Here is a 17,686-nt window from a genome sequence, read left to right as displayed (position 1 = left end):
CCTTAGCCGGTTGAGCTATAGGCGCTGAGCCTGTCTTTGTGCTTTTCTTATTCATAATTTCTAGAAGCATGTGAGTTGCAATGCAAAAAGGATTATAGTTAAGTGTGTTTTAGGTAACAATAAACATGCAAAAGGGCACCAAGATTTCTTGGCTGTCAGTGATGTCAGAGAACTTTGAGTCAGGACATCTGTCCACCCCAGGGGCAGGCAGAATCTCACAACTGAATCTTTCATCCACCTTCGAGACCCAGGAGCACCTAAAAGCCACCGATACCAGATGCAACTGCACTTCCTGGGAGGGCACCCAGGCCACATCAGCCACCTGTCACAACCCCACAAGACCCAGATGAGGTATGCATGCCAGGATCTGGGTGTGCTGCAGGCCAGCCTAGGGGTACGCACCTGTGTGGGTGAGCTTCACGTGGCGCTGCAGGTATCGGTCGATCATGAACACCTTGTTGCAGCCAGGGTGGGGACAGGGCCTCTCTCGAACCTCCTCGTGGTGTTCCTTGATGTGCTTCTGCAGGAGGGACCCAAGGAGACCCTCAGTGCCTCACCTGGACAGAGTCCCACCTCCTAGGGACCCTGGGTGGCTGGTAGCTGACGCCACTTGCTCCCTCACAGCCTCATGCTACGACGCATCTAGACCTACGAAGCTGCATCTCTAGGGAGATGCTGGCTCCAAAGCCCCCAACCCCTGGGACAGTGCTGCTGCTGCTTTGAGCCTGTTATCCTGGGCTTACAAGAGGCTGTGGGCACAGTGCCCAGCTCTAGAGAAACAGGATCACACTAACAACTGCTGAGCCCAGGCACACCCATCCTCACCTTCATGCCATCAGCTCCTCGGTACACGGCCGTGCAACCCTGGTAAGGACACTTGTAGATGGGGGGCAGCTCCTCCCTGTGAGGCACAGCACACATGGAGACAAGGCCCAACACACAGGGTAACACCCATGCTCCAGCCCCCTCACCTCTCACAGCGGAGCTTTTTCTTCCAGCCAGGCTTGGGCCCAGGTTTCTTGCGGACTTTGGGCTCTCCAGACTTCTTGGATTCTTTGCTTTCACTCTTCTTATTGGAGACCCTATAAAAGAAAAAAAAGATGTACCCAAATTCAGTGATGTTCCTGGTCTCTCTTCAAGAGGTCTTTTCTCAAACTTCTAGGACTAAACTGCTTCCATGCTAACTGACTGGCCCTCAACTCTGCCAGTAGCCACCAAAGCAGAATAGTTCAGCCTGAGGCCCTGGACCGGCCACCCGAGTGCATGCGGCCAGAGGCCAAGAGAGCAGCAACACGTGCTATGACTGCTACCTGGCAGGTCTTCCAAGCTGAAGCTTTGCCTTCTATCCTAGCACCAAAACCCAAAACTGGAGACATCTTGGGAAATGGAGTAGGGAAGCTTTAAGGGCCTGTCCCTTCACTGAAACAAACACCCTAGAAAAAAGCTCACCGTTAACTATCTTGCTTATCTCCCAGCATCCAGGAAGAGCTTGAGAGCAGAGAAGTGCTCTTCCCTGGTGCCTCCCCAGCTGCTACCCCCATTCCTCAGCCACAGGAAAACCAACCTGCATTCCTGGAATAGCTGGCTGGGGCCAGGATGGTCAGTGGGGATCATGCCCACCAAAAATGTGGGGCTGTAAGTTTTAGTTGGTCTGGCAGGTCCCTGAGGGACAAGTGGAGACAGTAGCATCACTGTGTCTATCAGAGGACTTACGGAGATACATACATTTGCTTTTCCTTTTTGGATCCAGACATTTAAAGAACTCTGCTAGGAATAGAAGGGAACTTCCTTGCCAAGACAAAGGGCACATATAAAAAACCTATAGCAAACTCATACTCAACAATGGTAGACCAAGAGACCAGAAACAAGACAAGGGTGCCTGTTTTTGCCACTGTTATTCAACATAGTACTGGAGGTTCTAGGCAGACTAGTTGGACAAGAAAATAAAAAATTAGGAAGAAAAATCTCTGTTCACAGATGACAGGATCTTAAATACAGAAAACATTGAAGAATCCATGCACAAGCTAATAAATTTAGACCCCACAGTGCTGAGGGAGAAAAAAAGAAGAAAAAAAGCTAATGATTTTGGCAAAGCTGCAGGTCCTTAAACCCACACACAAAACCCAGTTATAGGGCAGCACCTGTGGCTCAGTGGGTGGGGCGCCAGCCCCATATGCCAAGGATGTCGGGTTTAAACCCAGTACGGGCCAAACTGCAACAATAAAACAGACAGGTGTTGTGGGAGGCGCCTGTAGTCCCAGCAACTCAGGAGGCTGAGGCAAGACAATTGCCTAAGCCCAGAAGTTGCTGTGAGCTGTGATGCCACAGCACTCTACCAAGGGTGATAAAGTGAGACTATTTCTAAAATAGAAATAGTCTAATGCAATGGCATCAAAAAGAAAAAAATACTTAATAATAAACTTAACCAAGGAGGAAGAATAAACTTAAGGAGGGGAAAGACTTATACAATGAAAGCTATAAGGAACTACTGAAAAAAAACCTGATGGCAGGGTGAGGAGGCTCACACCTGTAATCCCAGGACTCTGGGAGGCCAAGGGTGGCAGATCAGCTGATCTGAGGAGTTTGACACCAGCCTGAGCAAAAGCGAGAACCTGTCTCTATTAAAAATAGAAAAAACAGGGTGGTGCCTGTGGCTCAATGAGTAAGGTGCAGGCCCCATATACTGAAGGTGGTGGGTTCAAACCTGACCCTGGCCAAACTGCAAGAAAAAAATAGCCAGGTGTTGTGGTGCGTGCCTGTAGTCCCAGCTACTCGGGAGGCTGAGGCAAGAGAATCACCTAAGCCCAAGAGCTGGAGGTTGCTGTGAGCTGTGACACCACAGCACTCTACCAAGGGTGACAAAGTGAGACTCTGTCCCTAAAAAAAATAGAAAACCAGCCAGGTGTTGTGGTGGGTGCCTGTAGTCCCAGCTATTCGGGAGGCTGAGACAAAAGGATCACTTGAACCCAAGAGTTTAAGGTTGCTATGAATTAGGATGATGCCACAGAACTCTAGGGCAACAGAGTGAGACTCTGTCTCAAAAAAGAAAAAGTTAACATGGCATAATAAATGACAATAATCCCATGTTTATGGGTGAAAATATTCAGTTGAATATGTGAGCATACTACAGATTCATTGCAGTCCTTATCAAAATCCCAGCAGCATTTTTTTTTTGTAGAAATAGAAAAATCTATATTTAATGTGGAATTTCAAAGGACACAACAGCCAAGACAAATTTGAAAAGCAAATTTGAGGGCTGAAAACTTTGTTTCCCAAACATACTACAAAGGCACACTAATCAAAACAATGTAATTGGCACACTTATAGACATGCTGATTAATCAAAAAGAATTGAGACCAGGCTTGCCGCCCGTAGCTCAACAGTTAGGGCGCTAGCCACATCCACCAAACAGGTTCAAACCCAGCCTAGGCCTGCTAAACAACAATGACAACTGGCTCTGCACCTGTGGCTCAAGTGGCTAAGGCACCAGCCACGTACACCCAATGTGGCAGGTTCGAATCCAGCCCGGGTCTGCCAAACAACAATGACAGCTGCAACCAAAAAAAAAAAAAATAGTTGGGCTGGGCATTGTGGCAGGCGCCTGTGGTCCCAGCTACCTGGGAGGCTGAGACAGGAGACTCACTTGAGCCCAGGAGTTGGAGGTTGCTGTGAGCTGTGATGCTACAGCATTCTACCCAGGGGAGCAGCTTGAGGCTCCTGTCTCTGAAAAAAAAACCAACAACGACAACTACAACAAAAAAATACCTGGGCATCATGGCGGGAGCCTGTAGTCCCAGCTACTCAGGGGGCTGGGACAAGAGAATTGCTTAAGCCCAGGAGTTTTAAGTTGCTGTGAGCTGTGATGCCACAGCACTCTACCGAGAGTGACATAATGAAACTGTCTCAAAACAAAAAAAAAGATTTGAGACCAAAACCCCTCACATATGTGATCTACTGATTTTCTTTTCTTTTCTTTTTTTTTTTGAGACAGAGTCTTAAGCTGTCACCCTGGGTAGAGTGCCATGGTGTCACTGCTCACAGCAACCCCAAACTCTTGGGCTTAAGCAATCCTCTTGCCTCAGCCTCCCAAGTAGCTGGGACTACAGGTGCCCACCACAACGCCTGGCTATTTTTTTGGTTATAGTTGTCGTTGTTTAGAGGGCCTGGGCTGGATTCAAACCCGCCAGCTTCGGTGTTTGGGGTTGGCGCTTTAGCGGCTTAAGCTCTAAGCCCCAAACCACGATCTACTGATTTTCAACAATGGTACCAAGACCATTCACTAGGAAAGAAAAGCCTCTTCAACCAGTGTGGGGTAAGTGGATGTCCACATGAGAGAACGGAGCTGGACCCCCTCCCTCAAGCTACACAGAGACAGACTCAGATGGATTATGACCTGAATGTAAAAAGTAAAACTATAAAGCTCTGTGAAGAACGCAGGGGCAAATCTTCATGACCATGGATCTAGCAACAATTCTGTAAATATGACACCAAAAGCATAAGCAAAAAAAAGAGAAATTGGTAAACTAGACTTTAACAAAATTTAAAACTTTGTATAGCCAGGAGGATCGTTTAAGCCTGAGTTTAAAGATTTTGTGTGCAATGATTGCACCTGTGAACAGCCATGGCATTCTATCCTGGGCAACATAGTGAGACCCCCATCTCTTAAAAAATAAGAAACTTGGCTCGGCGCCTGTGGCTCAACCGGCTAAGGCGCCAGCCACGTACACCTAAGGTGGCGGGTTCGAATCCCCAGCCCGGACCCGCCAAACAACAATGATGGCTGCAACCAAAAAACAGCCGGGCGTTGTGGCGGGCGCCTGTGGTCCCAGCTACTTGGGAGGCGGAGGCAGGAGACTCGCTTGAGCCCAGGAGTTGGAGGTTGCTGTGAGCTGTAGTGCCACGGCACTCTACCCAGGGGGACAGCTTGAGGCTCTGTCTCAAAGAAAAAAAAAAAAAATAAGAAACTTTGTGCTCAAAAATACGCTATTAGGCATGCAAACATAACCCGCAGAAAGAAATACTTATAAATTGGAAGAAAATACTTGTAAATCATAGCTGATGAGGGTCTAACATGCAGAATATATAAAGAACTGCTACAATTCAACAGCAAAAAGAAAACTAAAAAATGGACAAAGGAGTTGACTGTATCATTTCTCCCAAGAAGATATACAAATGGCTAATAAGTATGCGAAAAGATGCTAAGCATAATGAGCCATCAGAGTAATGCAAACCACAATGACAAGATGCTACCTTACATCCACAGGGTAATTCCTAATAGAAAAAAACAGGAAGTAACAATGTTGTCAAGGATGATGTGGAGAAATCAGAACCCTTGTGTATAACAGAAAGTGGCACAGGCTCTGTGGAAACCAGCAGGTCCTCATAAGTTAATGTGGAATGACATAAGATACCAGCAGTTCCACTCCTAGGTATAAACCCAAAGAATCACAGCAGTGACTCAAATATGTGTACCAGTCTCCACAGCATTATTCATAATAGCCAAAAGGTAGGCTGGTCATGGTGGCTCATGCCTATAATCCCAGAATTCTGGGAGGTGAAGGATGGAGAATCTCTCGAGCTCATGAGTTTGAAACTAGCCTGAGCAACAGTAAGACCTTGTCTCTACTAAAAATAGAAAAATTAGCCGGGTGTTGTGATGGAGACCTGTAGTCCCAGCTACTCAGTAGCCTAAGGCAGGAGGATCTCTTAAGCCCAGCTGTTTGAGGTTGCTGTGAGCAATGATGATGCCATGGCACTATAGCCTGGGGGACAGAGTGAGCCCATGTCTCAAAAATAAAGCCACAGAAGCGATTCAACAAGGAAATGGATGACACCTGTGTGGCTCTAGAAGTCAGTGCCAGAGTTGGAGCTAGAGTGATGCCAGGGTGGGGCCCCTGGACCTCCTAGGATCCAGAGCCTGAAAGCTGGAGCAACAGGTGTGCTGGTGGCTCCAGAGAGGACACTGCAGTGTCAGTTCCAGCAAGGAGCTCTCTGGAATGAAGTTGGGTCTTGTCCACAGGGCTCCATGCCACCCATGACACCTACCACTGCTGGGACATAAGAGGCACACTCACCCAACCTGCTGGCCACCAGGGCGTATAGAAATCAGGTCCCAACTTAGAATAAACAAGAGGTATATGGGAAGCCCCAAGGACCTACCTTCCTGTCTGCCCACCCAGCCCTTCAAACTGGCCTCTCAACTCACTCATGGACCTTTGGGGACTGGGCCCAAGAGAAGTAAAGTGTGAGTGAAAAAGAGAATAGGAAATGTGAACCTCCTCCTCCCATGCAAGACTCCAGACACCTGCAACTTGGCAGTCCACTTACTTCTTTTCTGGGTAAGGTTCAAAGGACTCATCCGAAGATGGAGTATTTTGCTTCTTGTCATTTTCATCTTCACTCAGGAAGTCTCTAGGAAAGGAGAGAACCTTTAAGCAAAGCCCTTGGCTAGGTAGATGACAGATCAAATAAGACCTCCTGTCTAGAGATACCACATAGGTTCCCACATTTTAGTTCTCCTGGAAATGTCTTTAAAAACCCAAAATCCTATGACTGGTCGCAGTAGCTAACACCTGTAATCCTAGCACTCTGGGAGGCCAAGGTAGGTGTTGCTTGAGCTCAGGATTTCAAGACCAGCCTTAGCAAGAGTGAGACCCTGTCTACTAAAAATAGAAAAACTAGCCGGGTATTGTGGTGGGCACCTGTAGTCCCAGCTACTCAGGAGGCTGAGGCAAGAGGATCATTTGAGCCCAGGAATTTGAGATTGCTGTGAGGAACAATGATGCCACGGCAATCTACAAAGGACAATAGAGTAAGACTCTCAAAAAAAAAAAAAAAAAAAGAAAAAGAAAGAAAGAAATCCAAAATTCTCAAATCTTACTTCCTAACAAAAAGGGCAAGCCAGGGTCACAGCAGGCACCCTGCCAACCATGCTGTCCTTGCACCAGGACAGGAAGAGCCATTCCTCCCAGTTGGTGGGCTTCTTGGGAGGTAGTCTAGGAGAAAAGAAGTAGCTCACCCCAGACCTGGGAGCTCCTGTGCAGCTAGCGGGTTCACTGTCAGTGATTTCAAAGATCACAAAGGGGACAGAAATCTGTTACTTTTACCCTAAACATGACTCACTAATCTCCTGGCATCTGTGGGATAGCCTAGCACCCTGTTTCACCACTGGTACCTGCTGATCGGCACCAAGCACTGGGCTTTATTCCCTGTTTGGATGAGAGTGTGCCTACAGTGCAGCCAGGCTCACAGTATAGAGTGCAGAGGGTATGAGCACCAGCCAGCATGCAGTTGCCCCACATGGTTCTCAGCCTCAGGAGCTCCCAGGTTATGCTGGTTCCCTTCCAAGACAGGTGTGTCCCAAGTCATAACCACGTCACAATAAAGGGCTAGAATCTGGGCTCTGTTCTAGTAACATCTGGGTTCAGTATAAAACTAAGGCCTTTAAAGAAGGAAACAGTAGCAGCAACGAAGGGCCCACCATAGGCAGTCTGAACAGAGTCACCACTCTGGGTCAGACACCACATTGTGCTCCGTTTTGTAGCCGCATCAGCCCTGGGGGCACCTCTGGTCCCCAGGATGCCCAATCAGGAAGGAATTAGATGCCTTGGAGGCTTCCCTGGCCAAGCAGAGAAGAACATCTGGACCAGGCACAGTAGCCTCTAAGGTAGCTGAGTTTGATTTTCAAGGGACAAATTTTAGGCTATTTAAACCCACTCTTCTCTCACCCCTCAGAAAGGTCACTGAACTCGTCTTTTACCCGATCATCCGAGGTTGAAGGCGGAACCTGCTTCTCACTCAACTGCCCTGAGAAACAAAGAATAAGACCCTTGTCACCAACACAGCCTGGAAAGTGCCTCACCTGTGAGAAGGCACTACCTTCATCTGACAGCCTGGCTTCCTTCAGGAGAGAACCCAGGGTCCCTTCGCCTCCAATGCCCCCACCTCCTGGCCCATCCCCTTGCCAAGTGTCCTGTACAGCCTCTGGCCCTGCTACCACCCCCATGTCCAGCAAAGGCACAGGCAGCACCAAGCATCAGAAATTCCAGGAACAGTCAACGCCAACAGGCCCAACACCTCCTGCAGATCAGACCCAGTCATCCTAGGGTGACCTGTACTTTGTGGATGCTTTGAGACATTTAAAAAATTATTGTTATCCAAGTATCACACACACATGATTTTAAAAGCCAACCAGTTCTAAGCTGCCTGTGGCCCCTGGAGGTGCATCTGGGCAGCTGTGTTTTTAGAGTTGCATGGAGGACTCACAGGTAGGAGCCAAGTACCCACATGGGGACAGATGCACGTGCCCAGAAAGGATGAAACAGGTGGGAAGAAGTCCAGGCCTTCTCCATGCCCAGGAGCAGCTGCACCCAACCACAGCACTATGGGGTTGAGGCCATAAACAAGGGACCTGTGAGACTCCCCTACCTATAAGCAGAGGGGACCACTGTGCACTGGCCCTGCTAGGCTATCACCAGGCAACTGGCTAGGACCCAGAGAATGACTTGCAGCTGGCCCAGAGCAGCAGCCACAGAGGCAGTGGCCATCCTTTTCTACCACATCCCACAGACAAGGGCCCCATTCTTCTTTCTTCTTTGGTCCCTTGGGCCCACAAGAATGGGAGCAACAGGCTGAGAAGGCTGGACACCCAGCAAGTACATCTGTGCAAATGCTGCTGAGACAGGGTCCTGCTATGAAGGAATAAGGCCAAGACAGGCTGGCAGTCCCTTCTCACTCTCCGCTATGGGGAGCAGCCACAAGTTCCTGGGGTACACCTAAGACTGGCTCCCAGTCACTTCCATCAGGTCCCTTTGCACTGTGCCATGGCCACCACCCAGAGGTGGTGGAAACGTTCACTTTCTGCTAAAACCCTATCCCACTCAGGAGTACAGAATCCTGGCCTAGCACAAGCCAGAGATGCCTCCTACCTGGGGCCCCACTGAGAGGTGGGCTTGGCTGTGGTGCAGAGCCTGACCCAGGCTGCGCAGGACTGCCATCTGAAGGAGGTTGGGCCACATCTGTGCCAGGCAGGGTCTTGGTCTCAGGCCCAACTGTGGTCCCTGTCCCTCTGCTCTGGGAGATCTGAGGGGCAGCCCCAGTGGGGTCAGACCCCCGGTTCTCGGTGAACCATGGTGCCGTCTCCTTGTCCCATGCCCACTTGACTGCCAATGCGCTGTCCAGCAAGGCCCTGCAGCTGGAGTCGATGTCCATAGCATAGTTGTGGCCCTGGTCGCAGCCCCACACAGCCTGGATGACGCCACAGTACTCAGAGGACAGTGCCCTCTGAAGGCTAGGCAGGGCCCTGCAGCTGGCCGCATGTCCGTGCACCCACCCCACCAAGCCGTGCAGACACTGAGGGCTCGAAGTGATCAGATCCACTGAGAAGAGTCAACAGAGACGTCAGGGCCAACGATGGTCAGTACCCAGCCCAATATCCAGAGCCCACCCTCACTTGGGGCATACTCACCTAAACAGGCTCCTTCCTCCACCCCTGCTGGGGGCTGGGCACTGACCCTGCAAACGATCAGTGTGGCCTTGAGCAGGATGTGCAGCCTGGGGCTCCTTATATAAAAGCCCCTCAAAATCTCAACCCTTCTACCTGCCTCCAGCCAGATCTCTCCTGGGAGCTCTCCCCTCTTCCTGTCGGGGGTACTAACCTCAGCCATAGAGGTCTACGCACATCTTGCCCACCCCAGACCTCCCTTACACTAGTCCTGAAGGTGCCTACATGGGCTTCTGCTCAGCCAGTCATGGCCTATGCCCCCACCACAGAAGCTCCTATTGCCTCTCAAACAGCACCCAGCACATACGGGGTTGAACCCCTGGCATGCCCTGAACAAACAACAGAGAGCCTACTTTGCACATGGCTTCCAATGGCCTGTTGGGGAGATGTTCACCCTCTGCAGGAAGGACTTGAGGAGGCTGTGGCACTGGTAGAACTGGGCGTGGCAGCTCTTGCAGACAAACTGAGGCAAAGCCGGGTCCTGGTGGACAGTCACCCCTAGGAGGCACTGGAAGTCTCTGATGAAGACACGCTCCCCTGGGGACAGTCTCTCTGAGCTTTCCCCAGGTGCCCTGTCACAGATGCTTCGCAGGCTCCTTGAGGAGAACTTCCCATGGCAGAGGCGACAGTGCCCCATGCCAAGAGGCCGGCCTATCCCTGGGCAAAGCAACAGGGGACATCAGCAGTCAGCCTGGGAGGCCAGCTTCAGGCACACAGTTCTTTTTTTTTTTTTTTTTTTTTGAGACAAAGCCTCAAGCTGTCACCCTGGGTATAGTGCCGTGGCATCACAGATCACAGCAACCTCCAACTCCTGGGCTCAAGCGATTCTCCTGCCTCTGCCTCCCAAGTAGCTGGGACTACAGGCACCCACCACAATGCCTGGCTTTTTTATTTTTGGTTGCAGCTGTCATTGTTGTTTGGCGGGCCTGGGTTGGATTCAAACCCGCCACCTCAGGTGTATGTGGCTGGCGCCTTAGCCACTTGAGCCACAGGCCCTGAGCCAGGCACACAGTTCTGTACGGTGACACCACCAGCTAGCCTCCCAGGGCCTGAGGTGGAGAACCAGCCCTCACCCTAAGGGCCTCCCCACTCCCTACAAAGGCAGAGACAAGAGCTGGGCTTCCAGTGGAATCGTCAGCCTTTGGAGAACATGGGTAATGGAGGCCACTGGTCCATGAAACCTCTCATGGGACTCTAAGTGCTCCACAGCTGTGGACCTTCACAGGTGAAGCTGGCAACTGCACCATCCTCACTGCGCCCTGATGAGACCAGAGTGAAGGAGCTGTGTGTCTCCCCTGCAACCCTGCCTTCAAGGAAACCATCTGGCTTTCCCGTCTGCTGAGCCTAGAAGAGGCCTTTCCTGCCCCAAGGCGAGTAACCGGGAAGCAAGAAAAAGGCACTCAGGTGAGCAACAAGCCTTATGAAAATGCAAAGTGCACTACTGTCACTGTCCTTCACCAGCTGCCAGGCAGGAGGCCAAGCAGTTCTCAGGACACCCTTGGGGTATGTTTTAATCAAAATAAAACTGAGGTTCACCGAAGTTAGGCAATTATCTCAATGTCACTGCATTTGAGACAAGCCCAGTCTGAAGCCCAGCCCAACTCTAAACCCTGAGCAGTAAGTCCCTAACCAGCTTAGAGAACTGGACACAAAAGGGCTGGCTGTCTTGCCAAAGGTCATCTCACAGCTGCCACGAAAGCCATAGGGCAGAAGGCGAGCAAAGCTCTCTTGGCCTCTTGGTCCCACTGGCCAGAAAAGGCCTCCTTCCTGCTGGGAGGCCTGATAGGGTTAGGGAAGAGGAGACCCTGGGGATGCGGTCACCTGGAGTGGGAAGACGTGGTCCCCTTCGTTCACCCAAACCCTCGGCCGGGACCCTCGCGCCACGCCCGCCACGACGGGCCCCCCAGACCGGCACGACCCACCTGCCTCGTCGGCGCCGACGTCGCCCGCATCCCCGCAGGCCCGCGAGGGGCCCCAGTCGAGCCGCGCCGCCGCCACCAAGGCCTCCGCCCTGTCCACGCTCGGCCCGCCGCTGCGGGAGGGGCGGCCTCGAGCCCGGCCGCCGCCGCAGCCACCGCCGCCCTGGCCCCCGCGCTTTCGGGCCTCCACCGTGGGGGGGGACGGGGCGGGGCCGGCCGCTCTAGGGGGGGGCGCCCGCCACTCTGGCCCGGCCAGGTGCCGCCCGGTCCCGCTCGGCGCCGCTCAGCCTGCAGTCTGGCTCCACTTGGCTCGTTCGAGGCAGAGCGGAGCAGGAGAGCAGAGGGTAGCGGAACCGGCAAGGAGGGCGGGCCCGGACGCCGACGCCGGTGCTGCCCTGACCGCTCTCCTCTGCGGCCCGACTGCCACTCCGCCCGTGGGCTGCGTGGGACACTGGACTGACCAGGTCAGTCCAGAAGATCTCGCGACGAGCCCACCAGGAAGAAGTGACCGGCTCCTTCCCGCCTCTCACTGACGGGAAGCTGAGGCACGGGGCGGGCGAGCCGGCCGAGGCCCACGGCGCGCAGGTAGCAGAGCTGGCTGCCGAGAGGGCCGCCGGGCGCGCAGGCAGGGTGAGGCTCCGCTTGTTGCCTTTAAACGCTCGCGGCAGCTACGCGAGGGACTCTCTTCCAGACGGAGACGGGGCCCAACCCAGTCACTGACAGGACCCGCCGGGGGCGCCCCCGCCCCCGCCCCTTACACCCGCTGGGGCCCAGATTCGCGCGGCGGTTCTTGGACGGCGGAAGCGAGTCCGCGCCCCTTCCGGCGGTCCGCTGCTCGGCGACTCCCGCACTCGCGCAGGCTGCGTTCCGGGCTCCCGGGAGCCCGCCGCGCCCCGGCCTCCGCCCCCTCCCGTCGCCACCTCCCTGCCCGGCGCCATGGCCACTGCAGCCGGGGACGGCACGGTGAAACCACTGCAGAGCGCCATGAAGTTGGCCAACGGGGCCATCGAGCTGGACACCGGCAACCGGCCTCGGGTGAGGCGAGGCGGGGGCGGGGCGGGGCGGGGCGGGGCGGCCGCAGCGGCTCCAGGAGGGACCCAGTTCTGGGGCAGGCCCAGTGGGCCCGAACCCGGCCGGGCGCCGACCCAGAACTCCTCCCCGGGCGTTCCTGGGGCGGGGGCGAGGGCAGGGTCGCAGTTGGGACTGTGGGCTCTGGAGTCTGTGGTGTGACCTCGGACAGCTCACAGGGCTCTCTTGGCCTCAGTTTCCCTCTGTTTAATGAGACGGTGAATTAGAACCGAGATTTTATTTGCAAGGGGGGTGCAGGAGCACCCTCCAACAAATGGGTGACAGGTAATTCCACGTGTATGCATATTTTTCGGGGCAGACTCCGTAGACTTAATCAGGTTGTCATACAAGACGAAATCCGGAGACTGCCAGGCCATTCATGATGTGGCCATTTGCAGTCCCCTTCAGAGTGAGTGTGGAGGTGCAAGCAGGGGAGGCTGTGGTTTGCTGCTGAAAATGGGTGCTAACCCCAAGGGTGGTGACCAGATGGAAGAGCTGGCTAAGCCACACTGGGCTTCCTAACAGGGCAAGAGTCTGCCTGTGCCTAGGAAAGGTACCCTCGGCTCCAGTCTGCTGCTTTCCCTCACTTGTTTTTCTGAAGCCTACAAGTGAGAATTCTTGCCTGAAATCCGATTTGTCCTATCTTTGAGGTGTAGGCTTAATTAAAGATGGGTAATTTTACAGTTAAGATAAAACAGATACACTGTGCTGTGTTCCTGATGCCCTGCTCTCCGTCAGAGAGCCCTAGACAGAACAGTCAGTCCCCTTGAAACTGGAACCATACCATGTATTCTAGGCTCTTCTATGCACTAGGAATACTTACTCTGTGGTTCTAGGAAAGAGATTTCCCAGAACCTAAGCTAGGGAGTGATTCCAGCGATTCTAAGATTTGCAACAGCACTCTAGTTTTAACCTCTCAGGAGATCTTAAGCCACTGAATGAATGGCCCTTGAGTTGCACAGGAAGGAAATGTGTTTCATCCCAGACCCACTGAAAGAGAATGTCAGCTCCTTCCTGCAAAGGAGACAAAGGCAGTGAGAGGAGATTCATGCTCAGCTGATGGTCCCTGGACGTCACGGTCTAATGCAGAAGTTGCAGGAAGAAGTGCTCTGACATCACTTTCAGTGCTGACATCTTTTCCTTCAAGTCTGAATAGTGGGGATACTGTTGTGCCCTGGGCAGAACACCACTCATTAGACTCTGAAGGATTACTAGTTGACCACAATGCAGGCTGATGTCCCCTGGCTGTCTCAAAGATAAGCACCATTGCTCTGTACTTTGCACAAGAGCTCCAGCAGATGTGACAGGAGTTCTTCTCCTGCCCTGGCCTGATCCTGCCGCTTCTTTCCTGGACACAGGAGGCATACATGGAATACCTGAGGAGCATCCACTACATTTCCCAGGTGTTGCTGGAAGAAGTGGAGATGACTAAAGGTACAGCTCAGCCTTGCTGCTCTTTGCATGCTGGGCAAATTGTGGGCAGCCACTGATAGATCCCAGGGCTGGGGATTTCCTGTGTCCTTCCATCCTGGTCACTAACAGAGTGAACGGTGAGCACTCAGTGACCATGCAGTATTGCACTGTCACATGGTGACAGGAAGCAGCCACTATAGTGGGTAAAGGGATGGAGATTGAGGTAGGCCAAGACACTAGCCTAAGTGAGCTTAGGCTTTGTATAAAGAGAAGCTTGAAGAGGTTTTGAACTTTGTGGGAGAGACCAGTGTGGGAGTAGAGCCTCTTTGGGTGAGGAGTGAGAGGTGGGAGGAGTGAAGGGCTTGGAGATGTACCTAGCAATTGGAACTGACCAAACTTGATAGGGGTAGTGGGTGGCAGATGGATACTTGTAAGGGAAGGAATAGAACGTTCCACAGTGAAAGCTGGGCACACTGGGCAGGGCGCGGTGGCTCACACCTATAATCCCAGCACTCTGGGAGGCCGAGGTGGGTGGCTTGCCTGAGCTCACGAGTTCCAGACCATTCTGAGCCACACCGAGACCTCATCTCTAAAAATAGCTGGGCGTTGTGGTGGGCACCTGTAGTCCCAGCTACTCTGGAGGCTGAGACAAGAGAATTGCTTGAGCACAAGAGTTTGAAGTTGCTGTGAGCTGTGACACTATGGCATTCTACCAAAGGTGACAAAATGAGACTGTCTCAAAAAAAAAAAAAAAAAACCTGAATGCTGGCCAGGCATGGTGGCTCATGCCTGTAATCCCTGCACTTGAGAGGTCAAGGTGGGTGGATTGCCTGAGTACACAGGTTCAAGATCAGCCTGAGTCAGAGCAAGACCCAGTCTCTAAAAGTAGCTGGGCACTGTGATGGGCGCCTGTAATCCACACTGCTTGGGAGGCTGAGACAAGAAAATTGCTTGAGCCCAAGAGTTTGAGGTTGCTGTGAGCTGTGATGTCACAGCACTCTACCAGGGGTGACAAAGTGAGACTCTGTCTCAAAAAGAAAAAAAAAAAAAAGAAAGAAAGAAAGCTGAGCATGGCTCATGCCTGTAATCCCAGCACTGGGAAGCTAAGGTGGGTGGACTGCTTGAGCTCAGGAGTTCGAGACCAGCCTGAACAAGAGCAAGACCCCCCCCCCCAACCATCTCTACTAAAAATAGAAAAAGATAGCTAGGCATGGTGATGGGTACCTGTAGTCTTAGTTACTTAGGTGGCTGAAGCAAGAGGATAGTTTGAGCCCAAGAGTTTGAGGTTGCTGTGAGCTGTGATGCCATGGCACTCTACCCAGGACAACAGAGCGAGACTGTTTCTAAAAAGAAAAGTTCCACAGTGAACACATTAAGTTTGAGGGGACAAGCACCCAGTTGGACATAGGAGCACAGAGGCCAGGGAGAGAGCTAATGGCTCCCTCAGCACCACAGGGAGGCAGTGAGCTCATCTGAGCTCTGATAGGCCAAAATGAGGGGTTGAGAGGAGGATGATGTCCCAAAGGACAAAGAAACCCACGTGGTCCATTATATTTGGCAAGGGGGCAGGGGGATCGCAGGCCAAACTAGGGTATGGCCTACAGAGAAAATGGGATTCTATGAGGGGTTCACTGTAAAATGGCCAGGGAAATGAGCCAGGAACTGCAGCTGGTAGAACCCAGAAAGTTATAAGGTGGCAGCTCCTACAGATGTCTCCTGACAGGAGAAATCCCAGAGGAGGGTGGGGAGAACAGAACCCTCTGGTGAAGTAGCCAGTATGGGCAGAGGCTGCGGGGTTTGACATGGAGCCTGCAGGAAGGCAGGTCTGTGGGTCCTCCAGCAAGTGAGCAAGGGAGCCCTCAGCTCCTCAGTGTCTCTTTGAAGTGGCTGTGGAGGCTACATAGCCTTCAAGAAGCTTCAGTGAAGAGTAAAGGCTTTGTTTAAGTCAGGCCCCCAGAGGAGGATACAGTGCCAGTCTGGATACCAGGCACAGTGGCTGTGCAGGGCCACACAATAAACCCTGGGCAAGTGACCAGAGATGAATGAGGATGGGGGTGCTCACCTGGTGGTAAGAGGTAGGGTTGCACAGCCTTTCCTTTTTCTCATTTTTATCACAGCAAATACCTGATGAGTAATAGAACTGACAGTGACCAACCTTCTTGTCCCTTTCCCAGAAGCTGGGGAAACTATGCCCCCTGACACCTCAAAGATGCTGAAGCTGGCGGAGCAGTGTCTGGAGAGGGCCCAGTCGACAGCTGCCAAGCTTGGTGGGTCTCTCACAGGAGGCAGCTCTCCTAGGGTACCCCCAAGTCTGCATCTCCTTTGTGTAACGTTGGCCCACCCCTTTTCTGACCCCTGGCTTTGTATGGCTTGCAGGAAAAACATGCCTGAAGCCAGCCATGCCCATGGCTGCTCCAGTCCCCTCACCTACCAGCCGACACCGCCGGGTATATTCAGATGAAGGAGGGAAGCTCTCTCCTTTTCTGCCACCTGAGATCTTCCAGAAGCTTCAGGTGGTAGAGTCACAATGCTCTAAGAAGTAAGATGGGGCAAGATGGGAGGTGGGCAAAGCCCGGGAATAGGTTTAGAGGTCCAGGAAGGTGAGCTGCTTATTGTGAATTTAGTTAAAATGGGTCCTGGAATGGAATACATTTTTGTCTGGCAGAAGCAAATCCAAATTTTCTTTGGAGGAAAGCACCTTCATCCTTCATAAAATAAGTGGCACACAGTCAAAAATAATCAAACATGAAAGGAGACAAGAAATGATGGGAGAATGACAGGAGAAAGAGACCTCCAAGGGGGGCAACACCTGTGGCTCAGTGAGTGGGGTGCCGGCCCCATATACCAAGGGTGGCAGGTTCGAACCTGGCCCCGGCCAAAACTGCAACAACAATAACAACAAAATAAAAAAGAAAGAGACCTCCAAGGTCTTCAAATAGAGTTACCACACTTAAATACATAAAGTTGCCTCGTGTTCATTCACTCCACAATGACAGATTCAACCAACTCCAGGTCAAAAATAATTAGAAAACAAAACTAATACAAAACATTTCAAAGTGAATACAACATAACCACTATTTACCTAGCATTTACATTGTGTTAGTTCTTATAAGTAATTTAAATATATGATTTAAAGGATAACTGAGATGTATGTAGGTCCTATGCAAATACTATGCAATTTGATATAAGGGACTTGGGCATCTATGGGTTTTGGCACGGGGGAGCAGATCTTGGAATCAACCCCCAATGCATACCAAGGTATAATTGTGTGCCCTCCTTATTAATAGAGACAGGACAAGTTTGAAAATACCTAAAGGTAATTAAGAAACTGTAAAATCTGGGGCGGCACCTGTGGCTCAGTGGGTGGGGTGCCAGCCCCATATACAGAGGGTGGTGGGTTCTAGCCCACCCTAGCCAAACTGCAACAAAAATATAGCCAGGGGTTGTGGTGAGCGCCTGTAGTCCCAGCTACTAGGAAGGCCAAGGCAAGAGAATCGCCTAAGCCCAGGAGTTGCTGTGAGCTGTGAACTGTGTGATGCCTTGGCGTTCTATCCAGGGTGATAAAGTGAGACTCTAAAAAAAAAAGAAAAAAAAAAAGAAAGAAACTATAAAATCTGACCTGACCAATAAAGAAATAAGTAAAAATGAAACAAAAAATACAATACTAGGCTCGGCGCCTGTGGCTCAAGTGGCTAAGGCGCCAGCCACATACACCTAAGGTGATGGGTTCGAATCCAGCCCGTGCCCACCAAACGAGGATAGCTGCAACCCAAAAAAAAAAAAA

At 51.8% G+C, this 17,686-nt stretch overlaps 2 protein-coding genes across 4 annotated transcripts in view; one reads left to right on the top strand and one right to left on the bottom strand.

Annotated features, from left to right (window-relative positions):
- ZNF276 (zinc finger protein 276) overlaps positions 1-11,599 on the bottom strand; it is a 14,837-nt gene extending 3,238 nt beyond the window's left edge. The window contains exons 1-9 of the mRNA XM_012812058.2: positions 11,425-11,599; positions 9,856-10,159; positions 9,467-9,513; positions 8,928-9,377; positions 7,728-7,806; positions 6,328-6,411; positions 972-1,082; positions 826-901; positions 403-520 (exon numbers count right to left, since the gene is read on the bottom strand). Of these exons, the coding sequence (XP_012667512.1) occupies positions 403-520; positions 826-901; positions 972-1,082; positions 6,328-6,411; positions 7,728-7,806; positions 8,928-9,377; positions 9,467-9,513; positions 9,856-10,139 (1,249 nt within the window). The 5' untranslated portion in view covers positions 10,140-10,159; positions 11,425-11,599. The remainder of the gene's footprint in view (positions 1-402; positions 521-825; positions 902-971; positions 1,083-6,327; positions 6,412-7,727; positions 7,807-8,927; positions 9,378-9,466; positions 9,514-9,855; positions 10,160-11,424) is intronic.
- A 64-nt stretch (positions 11,600-11,663) lies between these two features.
- VPS9D1 (VPS9 domain containing 1) overlaps positions 11,664-17,686 on the top strand; it is a 14,832-nt gene continuing 8,809 nt past the window's right edge. For all 3 annotated transcript variants that reach the window (XM_003800812.3, XM_012812039.2, XM_023507495.1), the window contains exons 1-4: positions 11,664-12,456; positions 13,848-13,923; positions 16,077-16,169; positions 16,279-16,441. In XM_003800812.3, the coding sequence (XP_003800860.1) occupies positions 12,358-12,456; positions 13,848-13,923; positions 16,077-16,169; positions 16,279-16,441 (431 nt within the window). In that variant the 5' untranslated portion in view covers positions 11,664-12,357. The remainder of the gene's footprint in view (positions 12,457-13,847; positions 13,924-16,076; positions 16,170-16,278; positions 16,442-17,686) is intronic.

The sequence above is a fragment of the Otolemur garnettii genome, unplaced genomic scaffold (assembly GCF_000181295.1).
Source record: "Otolemur garnettii isolate 467f Iridium unplaced genomic scaffold, OtoGar3 scaffold00185, whole genome shotgun sequence".
Lineage (NCBI taxonomy): Eukaryota > Metazoa > Chordata > Mammalia > Primates > Galagidae > Otolemur > Otolemur garnettii.
This window is presented reverse-complemented; position numbering and strand designations above follow the sequence as displayed.